The sequence below is a fragment of the Pelophylax lessonae genome, assembly GCF_965119305.1.
Source record: "Pelophylax lessonae genome assembly, contig: HAP1_SCAFFOLD_270, whole genome shotgun sequence".
NCBI lineage: Eukaryota > Metazoa > Chordata > Amphibia > Anura > Ranidae > Pelophylax > Pelophylax lessonae.
In genome coordinates this window covers 101,151-124,712 of record NW_028120070.1, presented here as the reverse complement: position 1 = coordinate 124,712, position 23,562 = coordinate 101,151, and the positions used below count along the sequence as shown (strand labels likewise).

Here is a 23,562-nt window from a genome sequence, read left to right as displayed (position 1 = left end):
ATGTGTCTAATCCAAAGGATGGAGGACAATGGAAACCAGTCCCTATAAGGAGATCATCTGCTTATCTAAATTCACATCAATTCAATGTGTTATATTAGACAATAAAATCATAGAGACTCATAATTGCTGTTAGGACAGACAGGTGTCATTATAACACATTGCCCCCCCCCCCCCACCCGGATCACAATCTTCGGTGTCTAATTATACAATCAGATCTCCCAAACATGCATGTCCGGCTCCTTCTTAGATAGAAGTGGGTGGCTCTGAGAAGATCCATTGGGTTTGGTAATAGAAAATAATTGATTGGGTTTACTTGGCGGGCTTGTGGAAGGAATCTTCGAGGATTTTACCGCTTTGGAGGAAATATTTGGAAGCTGAAAACCGACACAAGTGATGTCATTTGGAGGAAGATGAACAGATTTATGAATAGAACTTCTACAATGTCGGATTTAGCGGTATAATGCGGCTGAATCTTCCTAACGGCCAGTAGAATTATGGCGGGAGATTTAAATATAGCAACTAGGAGCCATCATAGACGTGGTCTATTAATAGCCAAGAGGGAAAATAATTTCTGGAAATATGGAGTACAATGTGTTCTGACATTGGAGCTCTATGTAGGTGTGCATGGTTTTGGTTGGATGAGTTTAGCGGGGAGTAGACGATCAGCATAGAAAGATTGGAATGAAAAGAGATGAGAGAATGATGTCCTGTGATCACATTTCCCCTCATTACTATTCACCTGCATTACAAGTCTGAGTGCGATAAGAAGACAAAGTGTTTGCCTTTAGAGTGCACTTCATCTGACAGTAATAATACAATTTATCACATTGATAAAATATATCCTTTTTGAAGAATAGGAATAAAAACTGCGTATGTCCGGCTCTTTGTACAGAGATGTGGGTGACACGTTTGTGATGCTTCGATAAATATATCGTATTTGACTATTTTCCTCCTTTCACTGTAAATTTGGAAATTTGTTGAATTATGAGATACATGGACTTTTGATGTGATTAGGATCATGGAAAGCTTTTTTCTTGGCGCTGTATATTTTCCGGATTAGCCGGAATTGATTAACACTAGAAGAGCGGTGCTTGGAATGGAGGGGGGCAGATTACATTTTAATAGAGGCGAGGTCTTCCAGAGTGACTTCTTTACCTCTATATGACATTATACCTGAGTAGCCGCCAGTATAGATTTGCAGCAATATGTGACAATAAACATACTCAGAGTATTTGTATAAAAACATGTTTATCATGGTGAGCAGATAATGATACATTGTATATTAAACATGACATTGTGTAATCAGCTGAGACATTTGTATGTATAACAATCTCTCCCATCACATCACACAAGGATCTCATGTCACCGGCTGATGTTTTTCTTCCAGGCTCCTTCTACTCAGCTATAAATGAGCAGAGTTCTGTATTAGAGGGAAATGTTTCCTGGTGGTCACTCTTTACTCATCTAATGTGAAGATCATTCTAGAGGGAGATGTGAGAAGATTGTTTTCTGTGTAGAATTTGTGTAGAAAAGAAGATAGAAGGAAGAATGGGACACACACTCAGGAGGATGGAGGTGTTTGCAGCCTCTGTGTTCAGCCTCCTCAGCAGCTCCTGACAGCTGTAAGTGACCCCCGATAAGTGACAGTCCAGTGAGCAGATCGGGTCCCCGATGAAGATCGGACAGCGTTCTATTTCACATAAAAGTCGGTTTTCTATCTACTGGGGAAACACAACAAGAGAGAGAAGATTCTCCAACTACTCCATGATACTGAGTGGGCGTGTCTGATGTGTAACCAATAGCAGAGCAGGAGGATTGTTGTGTACCGACCAATAGCAGTGCAGGACGTTTAACTATATAATCCCAGAAGAGGTGAGTGGGGAAGTTTATCTGTCCAATAGACTTTCTAGAATCATGTCTGAGACTGAGAGCGCCCCAGCCGCCGCTCCTCCAGCGGAGCCCGCCGCCAAGAAGAAGGCGACTAAGAAGGCGGCAGCCGGAGGAGGGAAGAAAGGCAGCAAGAAGCCGTCCGGTCCCAGCGTGTCCGATCTCATCGTCACAGCCGTGGCCGCTTCCAAGGAGCGCAGCGGGGTCTCCCTGGCCGCCCTCAAGAAGCTCCTGGCCGCCTCAGGATACGATGTAGAGAAGAACAACAACCGCCTCAAGGTCGCCATCAGGGCGCTGGTGACTAAGGGGAGCCTCGTCCAGGTGAAAGGACATGGAGCCTCCGGATCCTTCAAGATCAACAAGAAGCAGCAAGAGGGCGACAAGGCCAAGAAAGCCCCCAAAAAGAAGCCATCAGCTGCGGCCAAAAAGCCAGCCAAGTCCCCTAAGAAACCGGCGGCCAAGTCCCCCAAGAAGGCAGTAAAATCCCCCAAGAAGTCGGCCAAGAGCCCCAAGAAACCGGCAAAGGCTGCAGCTGCCAAGAAGGTGACAAAGAGCCCCAAGAAGCCCAAAGCTGCACCCAAGCCCAAAAAAGCCGCCAAGAGTCCGGCTAAGAAGGCGGCCAAACCCAAGGCAGCAGCCAAGCCCAAGAAGGCCGCTCCGAAGAAGAAATAAATCCCAGCAGGCAAAGATCTCCTTCATCTACACCCCCCAAAGGCTCTTCTCAGAGCCACCTACCTCCTCCTAACAGAGCTACACATACCTACCTACACCCACCTCATCCTAACAGAGGCACACATACCTACCTACACTCACCTCATCCTAACAGAGCCACACCTACCTACACCCACCTCCTCCTAACTGAGCCACACATACCTACCTACACTCACCTCCTCCTAACAGAGCCACACATACCTACCTACACCCACCTCCTCCTAACAGAGCCACACATACCTACCTACACCCACATCATCCTAACAGAGCCACACATACCTACCTACACCCACCTCCTCCTAACAGAGCCACACATACCTACCTACACCCACCTCCTCCTAACAAAGCTACACATACCTACCTACACCCACCTCCTCCTAACTGAGCCACACATACCTACCTACACTCACCTCCTCCTAACAGAGCCACACATACCTACCTACACCCACCTCCTCCTAACAGAGCCACACATACCTACCTACACCCACATCATCCTAACAGAGCCACACATACCTACCTACACCCACCTCCTCCTAACTGAGCCACACATACCTACCTACACCCACCTCCTCCTAACAGAGCCACACATACCTACCTACACCCACCTCCTCCTAACAGAGCTACACATACCTACCTACACCCACCTCCTCCTAACAGAGCCACACATACCTACCTACACCCACCTCCTCCTAACAGAGCCACACATACCTACCTACACCCACCTCCTCCTAACTGAGCCACACATACCTACCTACACCCACCTCCTCCTAACAGAGCCACACATACCTACCTACACCCACCTCCTCCTAACAGAGCCACACATACCTACCTACACCCACCTCCTCCTAACAGAGCCACACATACCTACCTACACCCACCTCCTCCTAACAGAGCCACACATACCTACCTACACCCACCTCCTCCTAACAGAGCCACACATACCTACCTACACTCACCTCCTCCTAACTGAGCCACACATACCTACCTACACCCACCTCCTCCTAACAGAGCCACACATACCTACCTACACCCACCTCCTCCTAACAGAGCTACACATACCTGCCTACACCCACCTCCTCCTAACAGAGCCACACATACCTACCTACACCCACCTCCTCCTAACAGAGCCACACATACCTACCTACACCCACCTCCTCCTAACAGAGCCACACATACCTACCTACACTCACCTCCTCCTAACTGAGCCACACATACCTACCTACACCCACCTCCTCCTAACTGAGCCACACATACCTACCTACACCCACCTCCTCCTAACTGAGCCACACATACCTACCTACACCCACCTCCTCCTAACAGAGCCACACATACCTACCTACACCCACCTCCTCCTAACAGAGCCACACATACCTACCTACACTCACCTCCTCCTAACAGAGCCACACATACCTACCTACACCCACGGCACACAGTGCTCCGCATCTCTTCTACACATCTAATAGCACACAGACATCAGAGATGGGCGCTGATCAATATTTCCTCTTCTAGATCATTCACTTGTTTTAGTATGTAAAAGTTTAAAGGAGAATCATTCTAATGATCGGGAGATCTCATCCTCCGCTCATCTTACAATGATTAGGAAGTCTCCTGTGTTGAGAATGTTAACTTTTTGAGAAGATAAATCTGTATGATTACCTAAAAGCTCCTATTGGCTGATATATATATATATAATTTATATTCAATTGCCTGCCAATATTTTAATGGTTTAAAATATTTGCAGTAACAGTGGAACCCCCAACATGGGCGTCGTGCGATAATAAGTAAAGAGAAACTACTGCTCGTAATCCCCCCCCCCCCCCCCCCCCCCATCCTCATATCCGTACACAATAGTGCTGAGTGAGGGATGGGCAGGAAAATGAATCTCCATACAGATGAATTGTTTTCCTCTCCAATCCCGGATGTATTCTTCCCTGTAATGTGTCCGTGTGTGATCTCCTGTGATGACACAGTTCTAGTATGGGGGGAGGGGAGATAGAGGAAAATCCCTCCTGATCCCCATAGTGACATCTCCATGTGGACTGTGTAAGGTTTACCCCCCTCCCCCCACAAATTAAATGGGCTGATTGGTCATCAGCTCTCTAAGCACGATTCCTAATGACTCGAAATCGATTCCATTGTTTGAAATAAGAAATTATTACGTTTCTAGAAAATGCAACTATGTGTCTCCTGAGAGAATGGGAACCAAAGAGACAAAGATTGTTTAATCTGTTCCTAGGAAAGTGTGTTTTACCGTTAAATATTGTAACATTGTATCTATTAGGGAAGATATAGAGGAAGTGTTAATTGTGTTACAGATGAGTTCCATTGTATTTATTACAATAAATCGGCAAGAGAAAGGATGTCCCTTCTAGATGAGAAATGTGAATGTTTTCTGTGTAATTATATTAGAGGTGAGCTTTACTTCCACACTGAGCTTCGGAGCGCAGAGAAGGGAGAGAAAAGAAAGATGTGGTGAAGGTGATCCCGGGGAATGTATAGGAATGTAGTAGCCGGTATTTTCCAGCATGTAGTCGGTGTGATGAGGTAGTATATATATATATATAGAGCTCTGTATATAGGAGGATGTGGTGGCTCTGAAAAGAGCCTTTGTGTTGGGATGATGGGAGTAGTAGTAGAAGTGGTGGTGCCCTCCCCTTCTATGCCCTCTCTCCGCGGATGCGGCGTGCCAGCTGTATGTCTTTGGGCATGATGGTGACTCTCTTGGCGTGGATGGCGCAGAGGTTGGTGTCCTCGAAGAGTCCGACGAGATAAGCCTCTGAAGCCTCTTGCAGAGCCATGACGGCGGAGCTCTGGAAGCGCAGGTCGGTCTTGAAGTCCTGGGCGATCTCTCGGACGAGGCGCTGGAAGGGCAGCTTGCGGATGAGCAGCTCGGTGGATTTCTGGTAGCGGCGGATCTCTCGGAGAGCCACGGTGCCGGGCCTGTAGCGGTGAGGCTTCTTGACTCCGCCGGTGGCCGGGGCGCTCTTGCGGGCGGCTTTGGTGGCCAGCTGCTTGCGGGGAGCTTTCCCTCCGGTGGACTTCCGGGCGGTCTGCTTGGTTCTCGCCATCTTTACTCAACTCTCTGCTGGAACAGTGAATGTGAGGCATTGCCCCTCTGCGGAGCCATTTATACACAGCACTGCCTTCCGATTGGACAAGTAACTCACACGCCTTTCAATGATTGGTTTTCTTAAAAAAAGCGGCATTTTTAAAATGCCCGCCAAAATCTGCACGTTATCTTTGTAAGTAGAGTCACCATCTTTGTGTGGGATGGGGGAGGGGAGTTACTTTACATCATACAAGCGATCTCTATTCTCAAAAAGAGAAAACATTCATCAGACATATCTTTATAGATTTAGGAATTATAGACTGTGAGAATGGACTGGCGGTAGATCTCTACCTTTCTATATGATGGGAAATAAAGGATTCCATGTTTCATTATCAGATCTGTGTAGGATCATGGAACTGACCTCTATCAGACATGTAGCAGTTATAGATTTCCTCATATTAAAACTAGAATAAGAAAAAAGTGAAATGACTGGTAGAAATCATGGCACTGCCAGATATGTACAATGAATCAATAACACAAATATTTCATGTCTGAAGAAGCAGATCTGTCCCCTCTTAGAAACATTGTAAACATGTTGCTGGTTTCTAGTTACAAAGTAAATGAAATTCTCTTCGGAGTATTGAATGGCTGAGGATCCTTTCTATCAGTTTTCCTTCCTGCCAAATGAGAAAATATTCATCAGAAATATGATATAAAATAAAAAAAGATCGGAGATTCCTAATCGGTGTAAGAATTAGAAGATCTGAGATTGGACAGTTTTTCTCCATAATACAGTAAATGAGATGACAGAAAATCCTCCTCCGATCTCACTGATCTGATTATTCCGTTCTTAGTGAATAACAAGTAGAAAGTTGACTTGCACAGCTTATTCCATCCAGCACAATTCTGTACTAACATGGAGGGACAGATCTCTGAGCAGACAATGAATCGTCCCCCCAGCATTGCCCTCCCTGCTCCGGGCAGATCTGGGATCAGTCGGTGTCATTGTTTCCAGATGGATCAGCGCTCAGGAAGTTTTCTATCAGATCCATTTGAATGAAATTGAACTAAACTGCTCCAATGTATTCTCTATGGAGGAGAAACACTGACACCTGCTGGTAAAAAGAGGAATGACTTCCGCGCGGGGATCTGTGAAGAGATACAATGTAATTTCATGGCTTCCTTTCCGAATCCATAGGAACAGAATAAAACGGATAAGTGTGTGCAGTTTGATAACAGAATTACAATTCATAGCTGAAGATCTGAGGAAATGGCATCCAGACTGCAAAATTTATCGGATTATTTTGCATGTTTTTTTTGTGTCAGATAAAACCTTTAGAAGTCGGCAGATGAGGGATCGCTCGGTGCGATCATTATTTCTAGATGTCCCATGTGGATCAGTATTAAATCCTAACACCTATTGCTGAATTCCCCTTTCAATCAAATCCCTGTGTAATAATTATAATAGGTGTGCCGCTACTGCACCTTTCACACATAGATAGATAGATTTTCGGTCTATCTATCTATCTATCTATCTATCTATCTATCTATCTATCTATCTATCTATCTATCTATCTATCTATCTATCTATCTATCTATCTATCTATCTATCTATCTATCTGTCTATCATCTTATGTGGATCTAAGATCGATCTGTAATGAATGATCAATTTGTCTATACAGTGGTACACCTCTAATTAAACAAGTAGGCTAAAAGATCTGATTGCTGAGAATGGGGCATGTTTGATCCAGGGTGTATTGCTGCAGAATAACACATTAACTGATACAGTGCAATGATGTGGTGAGATTGGTTGGTGTATGAGCACTGAGGGATGGAATTGGTTTGTACCCCTCTGGTTATGTGCAGCAGCTGTGCAGGGTCCTATCCCATTCTAATAGAAGATGATGAGAGATCCGGGATTCTGGAGACATAATACATTGTGTGACATCTCATCTGTTCCAGGACTCTGGGGGAACATGACTTGTGAGAGATCAGCAAAGGGTTCTAGATGTCACAATCTATCCGTGCAGTGTATGACCGGAAGGAACCCAGAGCCGAGCGTTCATTGTGGGGACTTTATATAGTAATCTGGATAGGAAGGTCACCAGTGGAAGGTGTTAGAACATCTGTTATAAACAGGAGGATGGATTGAGGGGAGAACTTTATATGCAGGAAGCGTTAATGGTCTATGAAGTCTTCTCTGGTCAAAATATGTAATAAAAAGTCGGCTAAACGATTGTGATAATTATTGGGAAGGAAATGGATTTCTAGAAAATATTGGAAAACTGATAATTCTTCATAAGACCATTGTCTAAATGTTGGGGTGGCTAGAAGAATTTTAGTTTCCATATTGATGGAAAAAAAAGGGGGAGGGCAGTTGTATGGACATTTGAGTGCGCTCACATCTCTGGTATTCTTCTTTCTTTTTTCCGGTTGGGGTCATTTATCTAGGAGATCTGCACTCTACTAAAAGCTGGGAGGTATTATGTCTCGTTTTGGGTGGGGTGGGGGTGTTACAAATGCTGCATTTTATGGTATTTTTGCGATTTCTATGTACTTCATAATATATTATTTTATATATTCTTTTTTTATATTAGGATACTATTATATTTTATTCACTGAATGTGAATATTCCGATGTCTGAGTATGTAGTGAGGACATTTATTTGGAGGATCCTGGGTGACGTCAGAGACATGACCTCACCAGTAATGATGATCAGGTAACATCCAATGGTCACCCAAAAGGAGTGAAATGTTGTTCTTTCTATTGAACAAAGAGCATCATCGAGCGGGAAATTCAAATCACGGAACTGCTGAGGATTGGATGATTGAGAGCACAGAGAGGCGGACTTATTGTGACGTCTGGACGCGCCCTCCTCCAACCCCTCCCCCTTATTCTCCATCAGGTCCGCATATGCTGCATATAAAGCGAGGCTGGGTGCTTTTACTTCACATTCGTCTGATACACGAAGAGCTTGGAGATGTCTGGTCGCGGTAAAGGAGGAAAGGGTCTGGGGAAAGGAGGCGCTAAGCGCCACAGGAAGGTGCTCCGGGACAACATCCAGGGCATCACCAAACCCGCCATCCGACGTTTGGCCCGCAGAGGGGGTGTCAAGCGCATCTCCGGTCTCATCTATGAGGAGACCCGCGGAGTGCTCAAAGTCTTCCTAGAGAATGTCATCCGCGATGCCGTCACCTACACCGAGCACGCCAAGAGGAAGACCGTCACCGCCATGGATGTCGTCTATGCGCTCAAACGCCAGGGCCGCACTCTCTACGGATTCGGAGGCTAAACCCCAACATCCACCGACCCACTTCACCCCAACAAAGGTCCTTCTCAGGGCCACCCACCTTCTCCTACAAAGAGCTGTAACCATTTATTTCTCTTAGATCAACTTTTATCACGTCGGAATGAAAGCTTTTTAGCTAAACACATATTAATCCGATTGTACAACTTTATTTTACTTGGAATACAACAGATCGAAGCGATCTAGTGTTTATATTCTCTCCGCTTACAATATCGTTAGATCACTTTATTATTTTTCAGCTAGCTTGTTGAGACACCGATAAACCCCTTTCTTAGGCATTATTTCCAGTCACCTCACATTTCTTTATAGAAAAATTCGGGGTGTGATAAGGGGACAATAAATATCGCTCAGTGACATTTCTAGATGATCATTACTCTATTTTCTCATCATAAAGAAAGGTAGAAGTCATGTGACTGTCGTGTTCTGTGTATAGCGGTGGATTCCGAGCACTTGCAATAAAGGACATTTTTTGGTCAGTAATAATCCGGTCACCCCTCTCTAATCTGATTGAAATTAAAGTGTTGATGTTTTTCCAATCAAAGTTCTCCTCTGCTGATCTCAGTATTCAGGGTCGGATTTGGCGGTATAAAAGAAATGGATTTTTGTGTAACGATTTACACAATTCAGGCGGGTGAAATTTGAAATATTGGCCAATCAGAGTTGTGGGAGATCCCACAGCCAGCCACTAATGTCTTTCCTATGAGTACAAAGAAAGTGTGCGCTCCCTCTCCTTTCTCAGAGTAGAGGTCACGTGTTCAGTGACTTTCTAATCATCTCTACAGCAGGGCGGACTCTGAAGTATCAAACAACAAAACGGACGTTTATCAATGTATGGATTATCGTTGTGAAATAAAGGGACCGTTGATGAATGTTCCACAATAGAAGCTGCTGTATTATCGTGATGGTAGATGGGAAGTGTAAAGAGAATTGTGGCGGGAAACATGAAGATTGCAGCAATCAGAACTGTGAGATTCCATGAGAGATGACATGACAATGTATATTTGTGTTGCGGTGAGAGTGAAGGAGTGGGGGGGGGGGGGAATTGTTATTTCTAGAATGATTTGTGATGATGAGAAGTAAAGGATGGAGGAGAATGAAGAGGAGTCCCTGTAATGAGAGGACATTGCTCTATAAAAAGGGACACTGAAAGCGTTCCAATATAAACATCTATCATCATTTCTTATTACTGCCACGTGTCATCCTAAGACATTGTTCCCCCCCATGGGGAATCACACCTTCTAGTCATAGTAAGTATTATATTTCCTACCTGGAAAATAAATGCAATCTTTCATTGTTACAATTAGATCTCCGAATAACAATGTAGATGTATGCAGCTCTATGTATGGATGGGTGGGTGGCTCTTAAAAGAGCCGTTGTGTTGGGTGACGTGGATGAACCGGTGGGGATTACTTGGTCTTGGCGGCCTTGTGGCTCTCGGTCTTCTTGGGCAGCAGCACGGCCTGGATGTTGGGTAGGACTCCTCCCTGGGCGATGGTGACGCCCCCGAGCAGCTTGTTGAGCTCCTCGTCGTTGCGGACTGCCAGCTGGAGGTGTCGGGGGATGATGCGGGTCTTCTTGTTGTCGCGGGCGGCGTTACCGGCCAGCTCGAGGATCTCAGCGGTGAGATACTCGAGGACGGCGGCCAGATAAACGGGAGCTCCGGCCCCAACCCGCTCGGCATAGTTACCCTTCCTGAGCAGACGGTGAACACGACCGACTGGGAACTGCAGACCAGCCCGGGATGATCGGGTCTTGGCCTTAGCCCGAACCTTTCCTCCTTGTTTGCCGCGGCCAGACATGTCTCTGTGATATTGGAGTTCTCAAAGAGATATGAATGGCTGCAGCCGCTCCCTTTCCTGTTATACTTTGAATGATATGACGTCTCGCTCTATGATTGGCCACGTTTGAAGCCAGCCAATGCTCTCTAGGTTTGCATCTAGACCAATCGGTAAACGAGGAAGGAAAGCATGACGTCACTCCCCATCACATGACCATGTCTTCCAATAGAAGAGTGAGGAGGAAGGAAGCTCATTTGCATAGGACAGCCTATATAAGCAGCACATGAGGGCGGCGCCAGTACACTTTATCTTCTCAGAGCGGAGAAAACATTCTTATCTCTTATCATGCCTGAACCAGCCAAGTCCGCCCCGGCGCCCAAGAAGGGCTCCAAGAAAGCCGTGACCAAGAGCCAGAAGAAGGACGGCAAGAAGCGGAGGAAGAGCAGGAAGGAGAGTTATGCCATCTACGTCTACAAGGTGCTCAAGCAGGTCCACCCCGACACCGGCATCTCCTCCAAGGCCATGAGCATCATGAACTCCTTCGTCAATGACATCTTCGAGCGCATCGCCGGCGAAGCTTCCCGCCTGGCTCATTACAACAAGCGCTCCACCATCACCTCCCGGGAGATACAGACCGCTGTCCGCCTCCTCCTGCCCGGAGAGCTGGCCAAGCACGCCGTCTCCGAGGGCACCAAGGCTGTCACCAAGTACACCAGCGCCAAGTAATACCCCTCCCCCATCCATCACCCCAACAACACACAAAGGCTCTTCTAAGAGCCACCCACATACTAAACAACCGAGCTGTCATACAATTTTTATGTATCGTACAATTTATTACTTTTACAAGTTTTAGCTCTTCGGATAATTTAAAATGAACTCAAAATAGCATCATTAATAATCTTGAGATGAGAAGTAGGTCGGTCAGACTGGAAGGGGAATGAATAAAACCTTCTAATCTCATCCTTCTTTATTGCAGAGATCGTCTCCCCTTTCTGGCTCTATACATTTCCTATTCCTCGCCTTGTACTGCACACACCCAACTGCTCTAATCACCTCTGCTGCATTGTTACAATGAGAGATTCTCCGCAATCTCCCGCCTTACATTGTTCCTTTATCTGGGAAGATCGTGAAGCTTTTATTCCGCAACACAATGGGGGATAGAAGCAAGAAAAGTGAAACATTATATCTGCTCAGTCATCTCAGATCGGCTAATCCGACACTGACAATTATTCATAGAAAATATCACTCTTTCCCGGACAGTCCCTTCAATTCCAGGAAATATATATGTAGAAATATTATTGTTCTGTTTTAAGGTTTGATTTTGCACATCAGAATACAGAAGTTGCTCTGTTATTGGATGTTTGTTATAGAGAACTATGAGAAGTCTACGGAACAAATATTTTCTAGGCTGAAAACGGAGATAAATCTCCTAATAAAATTCTTTGGATTCCTCATAAAGACATCCCTGCCTAAATAAGACTGATAATGAAACCGCTCACAGTTCTGATTGGCTCAGATCTGAAATAGCTATTTTCAAATTTCCCGCCTGAATTGTGAAAACGTTACAGAGAAATAATCAACCCCATTATAACACCAAATCCCACACTGAGATCATCAGAGGAGATATTTATCCGATAAACATCTTTAACACTTTATTTTCAGGCAGATTCGATTAATATGGAATAAACAGAAATAGAAATGAAAGATTATTGAATAATGTAAAACATTTCCATATGTTCAAAATGCAGAATCCCTACCCCCCCGCCCCCCCCCCACACACACACACTGCTACATACAGAACATGATAGTGAGATTACTTCTCTCATAGATCTCTACCTTTCTATGTGATTGGAAATAAAGTATTACATGTTTCATTATCAGATCTGTATATGATCGGGGAACTGGCCGATAATTAATGGTCGTAAGCGTTAATGGTCTATGAAGTCTTCTCTGGTCAAAATATGTAATAAAAAGTCGGCTAAACGATTGTGATAATTATTGGGAAGGAAATGGATTTCTAGAAAATATTGGAAAACTGATAATTCTTCATAAGACCATTGTCTAAATGTTGGGGTGGCTAGAAGAATTTTAGTTTCCATATTGATGGAAAAAAAAGGGGGAGGGCAGTTGTATGGACATTTGAGTGCGCTCACATCTCTGGTATTCTTCTTTCTTTTTTCCGGTTGGGGTCATTTATCTAGGAGATCTGCACTCTACTAAAAGCTGGGAGGTATTATGTCTCGTTTTGGGTGGGGTGGGGGTGTTACAAATGCTGCATTTTATGGTATTTTTGCGATTTCTATGTACTTCATAATATATTATTTTATATATTCTTTTTTTATATTAGGATACTATTATATTTTATTCACTGAATGTGAATATTCCGATGTCTGAGTATGTAGTGAGGACATTTATTTGGAGGATCCTGGGTGACGTCAGAGACATGACCTCACCAGTAATGATGATCAGGTAACATCCAATGGTCACCCAAAAGGAGTGAAATGTTGTTCTTTCTATTGAACAAAGAGCATCATCGAGCGGGAAATTCAAATCACGGAACTGCTGAGGATTGGATGATTGAGAGCACAGAGAGGCGGACTTATTGTGACGTCTGGACGCGCCCTCCTCCAACCCCTCCCCCTTATTCTCCATCAGGTCCGCATATGCTGCATATAAAGCGAGGCTGGGTGCTTTTACTTCACATTCGTCTGATACACGAAGAGCTTGGAGATGTCTGGTCGCGGTAAAGGAGGAAAGGGTCTGGGGAAAGGAGGCGCTAAGCGCCACAGGAAGGTGCTCCGGGACAACATCCAGGGCATCACCAAACCCGCCATCCGACGTTTGGCCCGCAGAGGGGGTGTCAAGCGCATCTCCGGTCTCATCTATGAGGAGACCCGCGGAGTGCTCAAAGTCTTCCTAGAGAATGTCATCCGCGATGCCGTCACCTACACCGAGCACGCCAAGAGGAAGACCGTCACCGCCATGGATGTCGTCTATGCGCTCAAACGCCAGGGCCGCACTCTCTACGGATTCGGAGGCTAAACCCCAACATCCACCGACCCACTTCACCCCAACAAAGGTCCTTCTCAGGGCCACCCACCTTCTCCTACAAAGAGCTGTAACCATTTATTTCTCTTAGATCAACTTTTATCACGTCGGAATGAAAGCTTTTTAGCTAAACACATATTAATCCGATTGTACAACTTTATTTTACTTGGAATACAACAGATCGAAGCGATCTAGTGTTTATATTCTCTCCGCTTACAATATCGTTAGATCACTTTATTATTTTTCAGCTAGCTTGTTGAGACACCGATAAACCCCTTTCTTAGGCATTATTTCCAGTCACCTCACATTTCTTTATAGAAAAATTCGGGGTGTGATAAGGGGACAATAAATATCGCTCAGTGACATTTCTAGATGATCATTACTCTATTTTCTCATCATAAAGAAAGGTAGAAGTCATGTGACTGTCGTGTTCTGTGTATAGCGGTGGATTCCGAGCACTTGCAATAAAGGACATTTTTTGGTCAGTAATAATCCGGTCACCCCTCTCTAATCTGATTGAAATTAAAGTGTTGATGTTTTTCCAATCAAAGTTCTCCTCTGCTGATCTCAGTATTCAGGGTCGGATTTGGCGGTATAAAAGAAATGGATTTTTGTGTAACGATTTACACAATTCAGGCGGGTGAAATTTGAAATATTGGCCAATCAGAGTTGTGGGAGATCCCACAGCCAGCCACTAATGTCTTTCCTATGAGTACAAAGAAAGTGTGCGCTCCCTCTCCTTTCTCAGAGTAGAGGTCACGTGTTCAGTGACTTTCTAATCATCTCTACAGCAGGGCGGACTCTGAAGTATCAAACAACAAAACGGACGTTTATCAATGTATGGATTATCGTTGTGAAATAAAGGGACCGTTGATGAATGTTCCACAATAGAAGCTGCTGTATTATCGTGATGGTAGATGGGAAGTGTAAAGAGAATTGTGGCGGGAAACATGAAGATTGCAGCAATCAGAACTGTGAGATTCCATGAGAGATGACATGACAATGTATATTTGTGTTGCGGTGAGAGTGAAGGAGTGGGGGGGGGGGAATTGTTATTTCTAGAATGATTTGTGATGATGAGAAGTAAAGGATGGAGGAGAATGAAGAGGAGTCCCTGTAATGAGAGGACATTGCTCTATAAAAAGGGACACTGAAAGCGTTCCAATATAAACATCTATCATCATTTCTTATTACTGCCACGTGTCATCCTAAGACATTGTTCCCCCCCATGGGGAATCACACCTTCTAGTCATAGTAAGTATTATATTTCCTACCTGGAAAATAAATGCAATCTTTCATTGTTACAATTAGATCTCCGAATAACAATGTAGATGTATGCAGCTCTATGTATGGATGGGTGGGTGGCTCTTAAAAGAGCCGTTGTGTTGGGTGACGTGGATGAACCGGTGGGGATTACTTGGTCTTGGCGGCCTTGTGGCTCTCGGTCTTCTTGGGCAGCAGCACGGCCTGGATGTTGGGTAGGACTCCTCCCTGGGCGATGGTGACGCCCCCGAGCAGCTTGTTGAGCTCCTCGTCGTTGCGGACTGCCAGCTGGAGGTGTCGGGGGATGATGCGGGTCTTCTTGTTGTCGCGGGCGGCGTTACCGGCCAGCTCGAGGATCTCAGCGGTGAGATACTCGAGGACGGCGGCCAGATAAACGGGAGCTCCGGCCCCAACCCGCTCGGCATAGTTACCCTTCCTGAGCAGACGGTGAACACGACCGACTGGGAACTGCAGACCAGCCCGGGATGATCGGGTCTTGGCCTTAGCCCGAACCTTTCCTCCTTGTTTGCCGCGGCCAGACATGTCTCTGTGATATTGGAGTTCTCAAAGAGATATGAATGGCTGCAGCCGCTCCCTTTCCTGTTATACTTTGAATGATATGACGTCTCGCTCTATGATTGGCCACGTTTGAAGCCAGCCAATGCTCTCTAGGTTTGCATCTAGACCAATCGGTAAACGAGGAAGGAAAGCATGACGTCACTCCCCATCACATGACCATGTCTTCCAATAGAAGAGTGAGGAGGAAGGAAGCTCATTTGCATAGGACAGCCTATATAAGCAGCACATGAGGGCGGCGCCAGTACACTTTATCTTCTCAGAGCGGAGAAAACATTCTTATCTCTTATCATGCCTGAACCAGCCAAGTCCGCCCCGGCGCCCAAGAAGGGCTCCAAGAAAGCCGTGACCAAGAGCCAGAAGAAGGACGGCAAGAAGCGGAGGAAGAGCAGGAAGGAGAGTTATGCCATCTACGTCTACAAGGTGCTCAAGCAGGTCCACCCCGACACCGGCATCTCCTCCAAGGCCATGAGCATCATGAACTCCTTCGTCAATGACATCTTCGAGCGCATCGCCGGCGAAGCTTCCCGCCTGGCTCATTACAACAAGCGCTCCACCATCACCTCCCGGGAGATACAGACCGCTGTCCGCCTCCTCCTGCCCGGAGAGCTGGCCAAGCACGCCGTCTCCGAGGGCACCAAGGCTGTCACCAAGTACACCAGCGCCAAGTAATACCCCTCCCCCATCCATCACCCCAACAACACACAAAGGCTCTTCTAAGAGCCACCCACATACTAAACAACCGAGCTGTCATACAATTTTTATGTATCGTACAATTTATTACTTTTACAAGTTTTAGCTCTTCGGATAATTTAAAATGAACTCAAAATAGCATCATTAATAATCTTGAGATGAGAAGTAGGTTGGTCAGACTGGAAGGGGAATGAATAAAACCTTCTAATCTCATCCTTCTTTATTGCAGAGATCGTCTCCCCTTTCTGGCTCTATACATTTCCTATTCCTCGCCTTGTACTGCACACACCCAACTGCTCTAATCACCTCTGCTGCATTGTTACAATGAGAGATTCTCCGCAATCTCCCGCCTTACATTGTTCCTTTATCTGGGAAGATCGTGAAGCTTTTATTCCGCAACACAATGGGGGATAGAAGCAAGAAAAGTGAAACATTATATCTGCTCAGTCATCTCAGATCGGCTAATCCGACACTGACAATTATTCATAGAAAATATCACTCTTTCCCGGACAGTCCCTTCAATTCCAGGAAATATATATGTAGAAATATTATTGTTCTGTTTTAAGGTTTGATTTTGCACATCAGAATACAGAAGTTGCTCTGTTATTGGATGTTTGTTATAGAGAACTATGAGAAGTCTACGGAACAAATATTTTCTAGGCTGAAAACGGAGATAAATCTCCTAATAAAATTCTTTGGATTCCTCATAAAGACATCCCTGCCTAAATAAGACTGATAATGAAACCGCTCACAGTTCTGATTGGCTCAGATCTGAAATAGCTATTTTCAAATTTCCCGCCTGAATTGTGAAAACGTTACAGAGAAATAATCAACCCCATTATAACACCAAATCCCACACTGAGATCATCAGAGGAGATATTTATCCGATAAACATCTTTAACACTTTATTTTCAGGCAGATTCGATTAATATGGAATAAACAGAAATAGAAATGAAAGATTATTGAATAATGTAAAACATTTCCATATGTTCAAAATGCAGAATCCCTACCCCCCCGCCCCCCCCCCCCCACACACACACTGCTACATACAGAACATGATAGTGAGATTACTTCTCTCATAGATCTCTACCTTTCTATGTGATTGGAAATAAAGTATTACATGTTTCATTATCAGATCTGTATATGATCGGGGAACTGGCCGATAATTAATGTTTCATTTTTCAGACATGACATGTAGCCGTTACGGATTTCCCCCCTACATCCTAAAATAAAGGAAAAGTGAAAGGGCTGGTAAAAATCTGTAGTAATCACAACACTGCCAGATAAATATATACAAATAATCAATAAACACAATCCAGAGAGAATCAGGATGCGACTAGAAGAAAATCTGGAGGCATCCAGAGCCCTGCAGAGGAGAGGACACAGCTGAGGCGTGAAAGAGGCAGAAATCACAAACGTACCATAAAAATAAATGACTTAAATGTCATAAAAAAAAAAAAAAAAAAAACTTAATTATTTTTTTTTTTTTTATTCCCCCAAACATACCTCAATTCTAATACTGAGCTCCATATTGTTCTGATCGGACAGTTACAGTATTTAGGGGAAATACTGGCACAAAAGATCAACACAACACTGCCACCGTGCGGCCATTTCATCAAACAGCAACAGGATGATTTATTTTTTTACGCTGTAATCGTAGAACAAAGACAATAAATGCGGCTCCAAAGGAAATACATAAAAATCATTGGATCAAACCATTTAAAAATTAAAAAAAATCTGATTGTTTCAACCCCCTTTAAGTGTGTGTCTACACATTTGTTCATCATTATTATTTTTTTTTTTTTTTCCTAGCAGGAATGTCATTTTCTGATCGTGATGAGTGATTTAATATATTTATTATTACCAAATGTGCATACAATGAAAGTTAGTGAATGTTATAGTGCATGGGGATGGGATGAGAGCTGTGATAGTAGAAATATCGGCTTAGAAGAGTCTTTAGGAGAATGTATTTCCATCCAACCATACAAAGAGCCCCACATATGTGTTTTTTTTTTTTGTCTCATTCTTTTTTTTTTTTTTTTCAAATATCATTTTATTGAAAAGTTTTCCTTCTCTTTTATAAAAAAACAAAAAAAATAAACAGTACGACCACAATACATGTTTCTCTCATTCTTTATTAATGTGATAAATTGTATTATTACTGTCAGGAAAAGGGCACTCTAAAGGCAAACACTTTGTCTTCTTATTCACAGTCAGACTTGTAATACAGGTGAATAGTAATGAGGGGAAATCTCTCATCTCTTTTCATTACAATATATCAGCATTGTTGTTGGGGGATGGGATTGGATCTTCTTATTGTACAACATTACAGGGACTGATCCTCATTGCTCTCCATCCTTTACTTCTGATGGATGATTACATATTCTATACATTCCAAACAAGAATCCTTCCAACTGAAAAGGAACACAAATCTCATCACCTCCTTCACACTCATCAGAAGACAAAATCCTATCTGAAGGAATCTCCCACAACTGCGATTGGATCAACTTTCCAATTCCTTCCTATAAATGGATCCCAGGAATTCCATAGACCGTTACAGTCATCTCCGATCCACTCAGCCGACCTTACCGGGAACATTGATCAACTCAGGGGGATTCATGAACCGAGAATAAGAAATACGTTGGAAATAATAATTTCAGGATGTTTCATTTCACAATACAGAATCCGCCCTGCTATAGAGATCAATAGAAAGTCTACAGAACAAGTATTTTCTGGGCTGAGAACAGAGAGATCTCACAATACATTTCTTTGGATTCCTCATAAGAAGACATTATTACTGGCTGATGAAGGAGACGCCCACAGCTGTGATTGGCTCAGATTTCCAATAGCAGTTTTCAAATTTGCCCGCCAGAATTGTGTAGATCGTTACATAGAAATATTCAGCCCTTTTATACCGCCAAATCCGACACGGAGGAGATCATCAGATGAGACATTTATCGGCTAAATCCCATTATTACTCCAATGCCATTCGTACAGAAGGATTCTCTGTTACTAAACCATGAGAAAACACTTCAATATGTTCTCAGAATCCAGGATCTCACCACTGCTACACACACAGCATGATAGAGAAATGTATTCTATTATAGATCTCTACTTTTCTATATATGATGGGGAAATCATCACATACAGATCTGATCATCAATTTATGTCTCTTTCATACATTTATCAGTGAAAGATTGTCCTCATATCACAAGCAGAATATGTATAACAAGAAATGTCTGGTAGTAACCATGACACATAAATATGTACAATGAATGAATAAAGAAACTATTTCATGCCTTAAGAACCAGATCGGTTTCCTCTTTGTATCACACAATCCGCCAAATGTTACAAGGTTCTAAGAACGTAAAATTCTCTACAGAATACGAATATGTTGTGGCCACGCCCCTTTCGATTAGTCTCCTATCAGGTCCGCTCAGGTTTAATCAGGGAAGAGGTGTTATTCGTATATATAATTTCTTTTTTAGAGTAATATTCTATAAATATGACATCGTTTTTGACAATAATATCTGGTGATTCGGAGGATAAACGCCAACACCTACCCACTTCACCCCAACAAAGGTCCTTCTCAGGGCCACCCACCTTCTCATACAAAGGGCTGTCTATGTTGATATTTATACATTGCTACCGGAGTTATGTGAGTTTCTAGCAATTTTAGAACAAATTTGTGGAGAAAGAAGGTTCTTTTTAGCTGAACATACACTAAAAGATCCGATTGTACATTTTTCTTTAGTACAAAACTAAAAGGCACTTTATAGCTAACCGACGATTTTTAAAAAAGATTGCATAGTATGTGGCCAGTGTTTAGAATGGCAGCAGATTTCCGTTGGTTAAGATTTCCTTAACCTGCAAATAAAGGCACACTTATCTTTTCAGAAGCCATTTGCAGTGAGGATCCAGACTGGGCCCTCCATCCAGCACTGTGCAGGAGGACGAGGGAGAGGTGGCAAAGTCCCTTTCTGAGGTATGAAGGTGTCTCCTGGATACTCTTACTCTCCTTTCCTCCCATTGATTGGATGCATTTTCATCAAAATGCAGAAAGAGGAATCTGATCCAATGCTTTCCGACCCTCTCTCACTATTTCCTTCTCACCTGCAATGACAATTATATATATATAAATTAAGATCTGCATGCACAGCGTCTAAAGGGCCATACACACTATAAGATTTTCTGAAGACTTTTTTCCTTCAGACTTACCAAAACCATATAATATGAGGTCATACCTATACACTTTCAATTTGTATGCAATCTGGCAGGCCCTTGCACTACATAGAAAAGGTGAATCTGAAGGAAATCTAACCACAAAAGTTGGATAGTGTGTATCCAGCTTTACTCTGAATCCTGAACCTGGATTTGGGTCCCATATCCTAGCAATGTGTCTAATCCAAAGGATGGAGGACAATGGAAACCAGTCCCTATAAGGAGATCATCTGCTTATCTAAATTCACATCAATTCAATGTGTTATATTAGACAATAAAATCATAGAGACTCATAATTGCTGTTAGGACAGACAGGTGTCATTATAACACATTGCCCCCACCCGGATCACAATCTTCGGTGTCTAATTATACAATCAGATCTCCCAAACATGCATGTCCGGCTCCTTCTTAGATAGAAGTGGGTGGCTCTGAGAAGATCCATTGGGTTTGGTAATAGAAAATAATTGATTGGGTTTACTTGGCGGGCTTGTGGAAGGAATCTTCGAGGATTTTACCGCTTTGGAGGAAATATTTGGAAGCTGAAAACCGACACAAGTGATGTCATTTGGAGGAAGATGAACAGATTTATGAATAGAACTTCTACAATGTCGGATTTAGCGGTATAATGCGGCTGAATCTTCCTAACGGCCAGTAGAATTATGGCGGGAGATTTAAATATAGCAACTAGGAGCCATCATAGACGTGGTCTATTAATAGCCAAGAGGGAAAATAATTTCTGGAAATATGGAGTACAATGTGTTCTGACATTGGAGCTCTATGTAGGTGTGCATGGTTTTGGTTGGATGAGTTTAGCGGGGAGTAGACGATCAGCATAGAAAGATTGGAATGAAAAGAGATGAGAGAATGATGTCCTGTGATCACATTTCCCCTCATTACTATTCACCTGCATTACAAGTCTGAGTGCGATAAGAAGACAAAGTGTTTGCCTTTAGAGTGCACTTCATCTGACAGTAATAATACAATTTATCACATTGATAAAATATATCCTTTTTGAAGAATAGGAATAAAAACTGCGTATGTCCGGCTCTTTGTACAGAGATGTGGGTGACACGTTTGTGATGCTTCGATAAATATATCGTATTTGACTATTTTCCTCCTTTCACTGTAAATTTGGAAATTTGTTGAATTATGAGATACATGGACTTTTGATGTGATTAGGATCATGGAAAGCTTTTTTCTTGGCGCTGTATATTTTCCGGATTAGCCGGAATTGATTAACACTAGAAGAGCGGTGCTTGGAATGGAGGGGGGCAGATTACATTTTAATAGAGGCGAGGTCTTCCAGAGTGACTTCTTTACCTCTATATGACATTATACCTGAGTAGCCGCCAGTATAGATTTGCAGCAATATGTGACAATAAACATACTCAGAGTATTTGTATAAAAACATGTTTATCATGGTGAGCAGATAATGATACATTGTATATTAAACATGACATTGTGTAATCAGCTGAGACATTTGTATGTATAACAATCTCTCCCATCACATCACACAAGGATCTCATGTCACCGGCTGATGTTTTTCTTCCAGGCTCCTTCTACTCAGCTATAAATGAGCAGAGTTCTGTATTAGAGGGAAATGTTTCCTGGTGGTCACTCTTTACTCATCTAATGTGAAGATCATTCTAGAGGGAGATGTGAGAAGATTGTTTTCTGTGTAGAATTTGTGTAGAAAAGAAGATAGAAGGAAGAATGGGACACACACTCAGGAGGATGGAGGTGTTTGCAGCCTCTGTGTTCAGCCTCCTCAGCAGCTCCTGACAGCTGTAAGTGACCCCCGATAAGTGACAGTCCAGTGAGCAGATCGGGTCCCCGATGAAGATCGGACAGCGTTCTATTTCACATAAAAGTCGGTTTTCTATCTACTGGGGAAACACAACAAGAGAGAGAAGATTCTCCAACTACTCCATGATACTGAGTGGGCGTGTCTGATGTGTAACCAATAGCAGAGCAGGAGGATTGTTGTGTACCGACCAATAGCAGTGCAGGACGTTTAACTATATAATCCCAGAAGAGGTGAGTGGGGAAGTTTATCTGTCCAATAGACTTTCTAGAATCATGTCTGAGACTGAGAGCGCCCCAGCCGCCGCTCCTCCAGCGGAGCCCGCCGCCAAGAAGAAGGCGACTAAGAAGGCGGCAGCCGGAGGAGGGAAGAAAGGCAGCAAGAAGCCGTCCGGTCCCAGCGTGTCCGATCTCATCGTCACAGCCGTGGCCGCTTCCAAGGAGCGCAGCGGGGTCTCCCTGGCCGCCCTCAAGAAGCTCCTGGCCGCCTCAGGATACGATGTAGAGAAGAACAACAACCGCCTCAAGGTCGCCATCAGGGCGCTGGTGACTAAGGGGAGCCTCGTCCAGGTGAAAGGACATGGAGCCTCCGGATCCTTCAAGATCAACAAGAAGCAGCAAGAGGGCGACAAGGCCAAGAAAGCCCCCAAAAAGAAGCCATCAGCTGCGGCCAAAAAGCCAGCCAAGTCCCCTAAGAAACCGGCGGCCAAGTCCCCCAAGAAGGCAGTAAAATCCCCCAAGAAGTCGGCCAAGAGCCCCAAGAAACCGGCAAAGGCTGCAGCTGCCAAGAAGGTGACAAAGAGCCCCAAGAAGCCCAAAGCTGCACCCAAGCCCAAAAAAGCCGCCAAGAGTCCGGCTAAGAAGGCGGCCAAACCCAAGGCAGCAGCCAAGCCCAAGAAGGCCGCTCCGAAGAAGAAATAAATCCCAGCAGGCAAAGATCTCCTTCATCTACACCCCCCAAAGGCTCTTCTCAGAGCCACCTACCTCCTCCTAACAGAGCTACACATACCTACCTACACCCACCTCATCCTAACAGAGGCACACATACCTACCTACACTCACCTCATCCTAACAGAGCCACACCTACCTACACCCACCTCCTCCTAACTGAGCCACACATACCTACCTACACTCACCTCCTCCTAACAGAGCCACACATACCTACCTACACCCACCTCCTCCTAACAGAGCCACACATACCTACCTACACCCACATCATCCTAACA

General features: G+C 44.0%; 7 protein-coding genes across 7 annotated transcripts; 6 read left to right on the top strand and 1 right to left on the bottom strand.

Moving 5' to 3' along the window:
* Window positions 1–1,914: 1,914 nt before the first annotated feature.
* LOC309543625 (histone H1B-like) lies at window positions 1,915–2,559 on the top strand (the record flags this gene model as incomplete). Its single annotated transcript, XM_082276081.1, has 1 exon — window positions 1,915–2,559. One exon carries the CDS (start codon window positions 1,915–1,917, stop codon window positions 2,557–2,559), a length of 645 nt encoding a protein of 214 aa, XP_082132207.1.
* Window positions 2,560–5,255: 2,696 nt separating this feature from the next.
* LOC309543644 (histone H3.2) lies at window positions 5,256–5,671 on the bottom strand (the record flags this gene model as incomplete). The annotated part of the gene is made up of 1 exon (XM_082276098.1): window positions 5,256–5,671. The coding sequence occupies exon 1, from the start codon at window positions 5,664–5,666 to the stop codon at window positions 5,256–5,258; it is 411 nt and encodes a 136-aa protein (XP_082132224.1). The 5' UTR covers window positions 5,667–5,671.
* Window positions 5,672–8,627: 2,956 nt separating this feature from the next.
* On the top strand, window positions 8,628–8,939 carry LOC309543635 (histone H4; the record flags this gene model as incomplete). Its single annotated transcript, XM_082276089.1, has 1 exon — window positions 8,628–8,939. The coding sequence occupies one exon, from the start codon at window positions 8,628–8,630 to the stop codon at window positions 8,937–8,939; it is 312 nt and encodes a 103-aa protein (XP_082132215.1).
* Window positions 8,940–11,077: 2,138 nt separating this feature from the next.
* On the top strand, window positions 11,078–11,458 carry LOC309543630 (histone H2B 1.1; the record flags this gene model as incomplete). Its single annotated transcript, XM_082276086.1, has 1 exon — window positions 11,078–11,458. The coding sequence occupies one exon, from the start codon at window positions 11,078–11,080 to the stop codon at window positions 11,456–11,458; it is 381 nt and encodes a 126-aa protein (XP_082132212.1).
* A 2,004-nt stretch (window positions 11,459–13,462) lies between these two features.
* Window positions 13,463–13,774, top strand: LOC309543638 (histone H4; the record flags this gene model as incomplete). The annotated part of the gene is made up of 1 exon (XM_082276092.1): window positions 13,463–13,774. One exon carries the CDS (start codon window positions 13,463–13,465, stop codon window positions 13,772–13,774), a length of 312 nt encoding a protein of 103 aa, XP_082132218.1.
* Window positions 13,775–15,910: 2,136 nt separating this feature from the next.
* LOC309543643 (histone H2B 1.1) lies at window positions 15,911–16,291 on the top strand (the record flags this gene model as incomplete). The annotated part of the gene is made up of 1 exon (XM_082276097.1): window positions 15,911–16,291. One exon carries the CDS (start codon window positions 15,911–15,913, stop codon window positions 16,289–16,291), a length of 381 nt encoding a protein of 126 aa, XP_082132223.1.
* A 6,321-nt stretch (window positions 16,292–22,612) lies between these two features.
* On the top strand, window positions 22,613–23,257 carry LOC309543627 (histone H1B-like; the record flags this gene model as incomplete). Its single annotated transcript, XM_082276083.1, has 1 exon — window positions 22,613–23,257. The coding sequence occupies one exon, from the start codon at window positions 22,613–22,615 to the stop codon at window positions 23,255–23,257; it is 645 nt and encodes a 214-aa protein (XP_082132209.1).
* Between the last annotated feature and the right edge of the window lie 305 nt (window positions 23,258–23,562).